At 33.1% G+C, this 8,773-nt stretch overlaps 1 protein-coding gene across 1 annotated transcript; it reads right to left on the bottom strand.

Moving 5' to 3' along the window:
- Positions 1-903: 903 nt before the first annotated feature.
- LOC128551683 (uncharacterized) lies at positions 904-8,572 on the bottom strand (the record flags this gene model as incomplete). The annotated part of the gene is made up of 4 exons (XM_053532588.1): positions 8,375-8,572; positions 7,807-7,909; positions 5,873-6,073; positions 904-1,010 (listed from the first exon to the last, which is right to left on the bottom strand). Coding segments are annotated over exons 2-4 (411 nt in total), but the record flags the coding sequence as incomplete, so codon positions are not given.
- Positions 8,573-8,773: the final 201 nt, after the last annotated feature.

Here is an 8,773-nt window from a genome sequence, read left to right as displayed (position 1 = left end):
CTTGAAAGTTATAGTTGCTTAAATAGAACTGTTAGATTATTATGAGTTAAACCTGCATAATACTTTTATATTTTTATTGGATAAGAATGTAATATTGTGTTCTACAAACTACTCGATGTAAGTGAGTCGTCTGCTATGTATTTATAATTACATCCGCATGATTTTGTGTACAAACAATGTTGGCCACACCTCCCAGGCTTAAACTCATTTCTCAAAGTCACCTTTGCAAAATAAAACAGAATCTGATTTTTGAATAAGATATTGTAAATAGTCACTATGTAAAAATGTGCAATTTAAAAATATTTTTCTACTGATATAAGCTTTAGTGTGGTTTAGCTTACTTGAGACGGAGATGTTGCTGATTTTTTAACTATAAGTCGGTTATAGACACACTTATTGACATTCTAATGCATTAAGTTTTGCCTTCACTACGCTGCGCTCCGTTTCGGCAAACTTAATTGCATCAGAATGTCAATAAATGATCTATAGAATATAGTTAGAATTTAAAAATGGGAAGGTTGCATTCTGAGCTTGGTCTCCAAGAACGAACCAGTATTTGTAGATAACTGTTGCCCTGTCTAAGTTTCGTATGCCGTCCAGCTGAGTTCACCTACATTGTATATACATATTTATTATATGACACGTTGTATAAATCACCGGCTGGTAGTTTGTGCTATCGACAGGATTACACTTAATTTTGCTGGGCTTATGTCAAAACTCGAAGACAAAGTATGTAATTTTATGTCTTATGTCATGTAAAAATACTCAGTGAATGGATTGCCACTCAACAGCAAAAATTGTTGCCAGATGTTTAAACACATAATGAATGACCTGTCGGTCAATAGTTTTGACTACTGACCGGTAAACCACTTAATAGTTGTATAATATAATAAATCTTCGTACCACATCAGCTCTTCTAGCAATATTATACAGGAGTTTGAATGCTGTCAGCCAGATTTTGTTATCGTAGAATGCGAGCGTACCAAGGCCCTTGACGACACAGCCATCACCTGAATAAATAAATTTTAAGATTATAATTAAATTCCATTTAAGGTAGTTCTGCACGTTTGATAAACCGGGAGTAATGGCGTAACTTCCTTTATCCGGATAACGTAGAATAAAGCTTGGACTCGATATACGGAAATGAATTAATGACAGCTTGTGCATAGATTATCAAAACGACAACATTACTATTTTTTTAAGACTGTGACTCAATGCAGACTAGGAGCGCCGGTATAAATTACAGACTCCGGTACATACCGGATTAATTAAATTTGAACGAAAATATCATAAATGTATATATTTTGTAACCATGGTGATACTAACCCTAACCTTTAGTCAGTATTTTGGGCATATTGTACACTAGATGCATGCGGACATGCAAAAATATGCATATTTTTGCCGTGCGCTACAACTGATAATCACTTTCGTGCATGCGCAGAAGACCGCTCCAAGTCTGCAATGAGTTACATCGATTTTTTTTAAGATAAAAGATGATCTTAAAACGTTTAATACATTAAATAATTCCAAATAGTTTCTAAAAGTAAGCGTGTAATAGCGAATCTCTTAAATAATGGACAACTATCCAAAACATTTTACATATATTTTATTTCACTGTATTATAAATCATATGTTTACTTATTACCGTGAGAATTCTCATTAACATTGTAGAAAACATTCTATTCGCGAAAATGTTATCAAAATTGTGATATTCTCATAGACGCCCATTATGAAAACTTATGTGAAGTTTACCAATAAATCAAGCTCCCGATCTTTTTTTATTTGCCTTCTTTTCAAACAGTTTCTGAAGTTTTGAATAATCAGGGTTTAATAACATTTTACATTGTAGCAAAAATTGATCCGAACGTGCAGAAATACCTTAAACTGTACATGCATATGGCAACTGCAGATGAAACTATATCAATGGAAATGAATTTGAAATGTTGTTTTGCCACTTTAGCACTGTTTTAGTTTTAGGGAGATGCACTCGTTTGTCTTGTAAAACAAACTATCATCAACGAAAAATCAAACCTTCGTGCCTTCAAGATGCATTTCATACTAAACTGAACAGAGCGATAAATGGCACAACATACAGCATATTTGTACGAGTTTAATACCATATGACATTTATATAAGAAGCTTGTTTTTGTTGCACGTATTTAAAGGACGAGACAGGGGAAGGATGAACATTGCACTTTGTGTCCTTTAGAGGAGAATTTCAAATATTGCGTGTGCAGAAATTGACAATAATAGAATAGTTGTTGTTGCTGAGAGAAATATGACATACTTTCTCTAAAGATTAATTTGCAAAACATTATTTTTGACATCATCTTCCGATAAAGGATGGATATATTGCTTCCATTTAAAGTTTGTACTTGAGCCGCACTATAAGATGTTTTCGTGTCGCCACTAATGAGAACGGAATTTGCTTTGAAGAACGCAGTATGATTTCTTGTGCTTTTGATCTGCTGAAATATTCACTGATGCCATTGTACTTTAAGGAGTAAGACTAAGGCAAGCGTGCGGACATTCAACTGCTGACATATATAGCACTGCCGGATATATGTCATTATCAGCAAATGTCAATCGTTTGCTTTCTACTACTTCAGAGAGAACAGATGTTTTATAATACCGGTAATTGCGAACTATTAAAAGCTCGCCTTTGAAGTCAGCGGAGTGGGCCTATCGTTCAGAGGGTACGGCCATCTCTCATATAACAGTCATGTAATCCGAACTAGTATACCTCCTTGCTTTACAAGTGAAAAACCCCTACAACACTAACGTTACGTTAATGTTGCCCACGATATTGAGGTAAGATACAATTTGTTTAAACATATGACCGTAGTAATTAGGTATTTGTCGAGTTTTCATGTTTTCGCCCAGCCAACACGCCGACATGAAACAGCAGACATCGGCTTCCATATCACACTGTGTACTTTCACAAATATAATCATCTTCTTGAAATGCAATCGACAAAAATTAGCCGACACTATATTCGGTGGTCAGCGTAATGATAAACATAACAATGTCAGAACCAACCGACGCTTCAAAGTATTTTTGTGAGAATGATGTCATTTATGTGTATTATTTAAATGTATCTTGTAAATATATCAAACGTTATGAAAACAAGAACAGCAATTACATCATTATCAACAACAACAACTGTTTTTCGGCGACGCCGTCTAAATTCGTTTTCGTTACCTATGCCACGTGACTTCAGTTTGCAAATTAAACTACTTGATAACGCATTATAGATAATTCATCAAAATGGAAGATTTATGCAACACCCTGCCTGATTGGACGAGAGTGTCAATTTCTTTCACTCTGTTGATTGTGCCACGCTGAGTGAAATGTAGACAAAGCGTTTATCCTTAACGACGCTGTTCACGGTTTTAAAGCTAACTTCGGCTCAGTATATTTAGCAATAATATTGATATATCTCAAAGTGATAAGTAAGTTTGATAAATATGATGAAAACCTGTTCAAATACCAACATATATCAAATTAAAGAAAGAGCTGAATACAGTCTGCGTATCACATGAATAAGGGTGTGATAAGAGTCTTTTATGTAGAGAAGTGCTTTTTAAAAGATTTTCCTTGTTGCAATTGTCGTCTGTATATGAAAAGGTTTCTTGCTTTTGTGACTTATTCAGATTGCATATTAAAATGAGTACTTGTTTCCTTTGATATATTTGTTATAAATTATTTAACTGATTTATTATATATGAATATTTTTCTTTAGTATGGTATGCAAATATTAAACTCAGTTGAAATCTGTTTTATTATATATATGCTACATGTATATAATGACTGAATCTCATTACTCTGAAATGAAGGTACGCTGCATACAGTTTATCTATGTGATATGACTACGGTCAAACTTTGCTTATGAAACAGAAATATTGAAATAATTACAATTGTATGTTTTGCTTGACCTTCACTTTTTTATAAATGTGACGTCATTGTCCAAAGATTCATGAATAGCGAATATGCATTTGTTAAAGCGGGATCAGTTGGCTTATTTTAGAAATAAAAAAAAATAATAAATAAAAAATCCTTAAATTGATTTTTTCTCATGTATTCTAATCAAACTTGATTTGTAGCATCTTTATAAGGTCCGCAGCCAACTTTGTTCAGCTGGGACATTTAACCCCTTTTAGGGGCTGCTAGAGCTAAAACTAGAAATGCCTTTATACAGCGTCTCATGAACAGCTTGGTGGATCTTTGTCATACTTGGTCTGGAGCATCATTATAAGGTCCTCTTTCAAATTTATTTAAATAGGAACTTGGACCCTATTAGGGACCACTATAGCTAAAAGTAGATATGCCTTTCTTCGCATTAACCACTAAAATGTAATGGATTTTTATCAAACTCGATGTGTAACAATATCGTAAGGTCTCCTGCTATTTTGTTACAAATGGGGATAGGGACCAATTTAGCTAAAAATATAAACACGTTTAATGACCTCTTCTCATGAACCGCTTCATGAATCTTCATCAAACTACTGCAGCTGTAATTATTCGCCTAAGGATAAACGAAACAAAATTGCAACCCTACGAAACCTTTGCGAAAAATTAAAAGAGAACCATTTAAATTGTTAAAGTGCGGTGTTTAGTTTTGCAATTTGAAAAATGTTAGATGAAAGATGAATGTTAGATGATAAATTCATAAACTTCTTTCCTTATTACAATTCGCCGACCATCATTTTTAAAGATATTTCTTGTCTTTAAATGTACTCGTACTCGCGTAAAATATGAATAACAGTTATTTTTCGAGTTTGAATACGGGTATTTATAGACGCCAAATGTGGAAGATCAGTGAGATTTTATATTGCTTGTACAACAAGTACAAGACGGAATTAAAACGTACATTCGATTTGAAATTAATGCGTTTGGCGATTAATACAAATGGGTACCCATTTTCTCAATTTCAAAATACTGGGCATTATATTACGTTTATACCAATGATTATACTGAAAATAACTTTCTCTACCAAAATCTGTTCGCCGTACAATTCATATAAAAACGGTAGCTGTTTTGTCTGGACAGAGAATGTAACTAAATTTTTAACTTTGGTCATATTTATCTTTATGGACACAGTTATTGATGTTGATATTTTTGTATCAAGGTTTTAGACAAAAACACTGCCTGCAAATGGGTTCACAGTTTAACTGCCAGGGATTCAAAATAGATGGAAAATTATTGATCTTCCTTTTCATAGATTAAAAATATGACTTTTATATTGTTTTTGTCTGAAACTACATAATTTTTCCTGACACTTTGCTGCAGTATTTACGCATGATACATTATTTATACCTTATACATAGGTATTGTTTAGTGAATTATTCATTTCTTTGCGCAGAACAGAAATATTGTCAACATTCGGAGAACTAATGTTAGCCTCAGCTGACCGATAATACTTCATGGCTCATTCAAAGCAACGTTGTATTTGTAATTTACTTTTTAATGCTTATAACTAGAAAAAAATAACTGAAGATTCCGACCGCAATAATTTGACACATAAGTAAAACTAAAAAGCACATCATCTCTATTGCGTGTTTCTCCCACACTAGTCGCACATTCTCAATAAAGTTGTGTACCTATTGAAATTTTTACATTTCTCAGCGCAAAGAACAAATGTGTATCATTTAAAAGTAATAAATGATTTAGATGTAAAAATATGCACACATTCTTTGCACTCCTAAAATCTCTGCAAAAGTCGCGCATATTTCTCTACAAAAAAATCTAATAACCTATAAATGTTTTCTCAGTATTTGCATGAATATATTCTATAAACAGTTTCTATCCACTCGGCTTTGATAAAAAGAACTTAGTAGCATATAAGTACTTCGTGAATATAAATGACACTTACGTTGTGTATATGTTATATACTGATTTTCCTTATAATCATATATCACTTTGACATCTTGACCCTCAATGTACATGTCTTGACTACCCATTTGTGTGATGCCGTTGTATATTTCCGTGATATCCACGGTGGTATTTGTATTCAACCATTTCCATTCCACTCGTGTTGAATATGACTTAGCGAGTTCCGGTGGTGGCGGGGGAACTACAAAATATCATATGTGTAGTATTAAATTTAGAAGTTGCAATAAACTTGGTTTATATTAATATTTATGCTCTCTACAAAATAAATTTTATTGAATCAGATAATGTTCTGTATGAATAAGATGGTGCAATTTCATTACAATATCTCACAAAATGACTATATATAATATATATACTACGGTTTTGGATATTTTCTCTGTGTATCTCATGTTTGTTTTGTTTTGGGTTTAACGCCATTTTTCAACAGTATTTCAGTTATGTAACGGCGGGCAGTTAACCTAACCAGTTTTCCTGGATTCTGTACCAGTACAAACCTGTTCTCCGCAAGTAACTGCCAACTTCCCCACATGAATCAGAGGTGGAGGACTAATGATGTCAGACACAATGTCGTTTATCAAATAGTCACGGAGAAAATACGCCCCGCCCGAGGATCGAACTCACGACCCCGCGATCCGTAGACCAACGCTCTTACGAGTATCTCAAGTATATTTATATATGAATGAATTATAATACATGTACCATAAAATGCTTTATACATAAATACTTCAGTGCGTTATCAATAGTCTGAGTAACAACAAGAACGTGACATGTACTAAAAGCAAACACAGCTGGTTACCAATAACTATCCTGTTCGAAATCAAACTTTTCCGAGTGAAAGTGAAACTTTTAAAATGTATATTGAATGTATATTGAATCAAAATGAATTAGAAGGATATTAGAATAACAAAATTCTGTTTAATTTGAGAGGATAGTTTATATATTCATAAGGCATATATATTCATATAGCATATGAACAGACTCAATCAAACCTGCTATTTAGCTTGGTTGCTTTCTATTCTTTCTTATGTAGGATAAGCCTACTATTGTTCAGCTTGGTTTCGTTCTGTTCTTTTTTTTAAAGGATAAGTCTGCTATTGTTTTGCTTTACTGCGTTCTATTCAATCTGAACCTGCTATTGTTTTGCTTTACTGCGTTCTATTCAATCTGAACCTGCTATTGTTTTGTTTTACTGCGTTCTATTCTTTCTGAACCTGCTATTGTTTTGCTTTACTGCGTTCTATTCAATCTGAACCTGCTATTGTTTTGTTTTACCGCGTTCTATTCTTTCTGAACCTGCTATTGTTTTGCTTTACTGCATTCTATTCTTTCTGAACCTGCTATTGTTTTGCTTTACTGCGTTCTTTTCTTTCTGAACTTGCTATTGTTTTGCTTTACTGCGTTCTTTTCTTTCTGAACTTGCTATTGTTTTGCCTTCCTCGTTCTATTCTTTCTGAACCTGCTATTATTTTGCCTTACTGCGTTCTATTCAATCTGAATCTGCTATTGTTTTGCTTTACTGCGTTCTATTCAATCTGAATCTGCTATTGTTTTGCTTTACTGCATTCTATTCTTTCTGAACCTGCTATTGTTTTGCCCTACTGTGTTCTATTCTTTCTGAACCTGCTATTGTTTTGCTTTACTGCGTTCTATTCTTTCTGAACCTGCTATTGTTTTGCTTTACTGCGTTCTATTCTTTCTGAACCTGCTATTGTTTTGATTTACTGCGTTCTATTCTTTCTGAACCTGCTATTGTTTAGCTTGGATGCGTTCGGTGTTTTCTTACAAAGGATTAACTTGCTATTGTTTTGTTTATTGCGTTCTATTCTTTCTTATGAAGGAGTAGCCCAATATTTTAAGTGTGATTGCATTTCATTCTTCCTAACATAAGATTAACATTATTTAGTATGTACTTACCGACTGTTGCATTCAGCGGGTTACACACGGTATAGTCTATATCAGAATGCACTGGGTTAACATATACGATAATTGATAACACAGACAATAAGGTTGTACGCATCTTCTGAAACATAAATCTTCATATACATACGGATTTTATCTAATAATAAAGATGTTATAAGAAACAATTAAAAGGTTTTTAAAGTATTTTCATAAGTTTGAAGAGAAAATCATCTTTTTAAACCTCGTTCTATTCAAGTTGAAGATCATATACTATAGGATTCATAAACTATGGTTGCTTCATCCCAGGAGGTGGTAGGAAAAAGTCCTTACGATTTGAGTCTGGGGGTAGTGCGCTCCGACCAAAAGTTAACTCGAAACCACTTTTTTAAATCACAACTGCTATAACTAAAGCCTTGTTTTTTCTGTGACAGTTGTTTGCTACAATAAAAAATCAACGTTGTTTGTTTAATTCTTTCGAAAATAACTGATTTCGTTGTGCTGATGAAAACTGGACTCTACTACCTTAATGATAAACTATTCAGAAAATTTCAACTTGATAAACTGTTTAACTCTAAATCATTACCTTTTCTCACAAGAAGATCTATCTTTCACAGATTAGGATAAACCTTGTTTAAAGTCCAATCTAATGTGTTCTTTTTTCAGTAAATTAAATCACAATAACTAACAACACGGGAATAAAAATATATTAATAAACACTTTAAGAGTTGTTACACTTTAACATATTTTACAAAATGATGATCACATGACACAATATTGTGTCCGTCCGTCCGTATCAGCCTGTTATCAGGGAAATAAAGATCGTTTCTTCATTGTTAAATAAATAAAGATAATAACGACGAAGATAAAAGAAGATAACTAAACTATGGCTACATCACTTATTATTACGGTTGTTCTTAACCGATGTACGCTTGTTATTTTGGTAACAGTAAATGTAGGCTAATAAATAAAATTGACATTTTAA

Source organism: Mercenaria mercenaria, unplaced genomic scaffold (assembly GCF_021730395.1).
Source record: "Mercenaria mercenaria strain notata unplaced genomic scaffold, MADL_Memer_1 contig_1550, whole genome shotgun sequence".
Taxonomy (NCBI): domain Eukaryota; kingdom Metazoa; phylum Mollusca; class Bivalvia; order Venerida; family Veneridae; genus Mercenaria; species Mercenaria mercenaria.
This window is presented reverse-complemented; position numbering and strand designations above follow the sequence as displayed.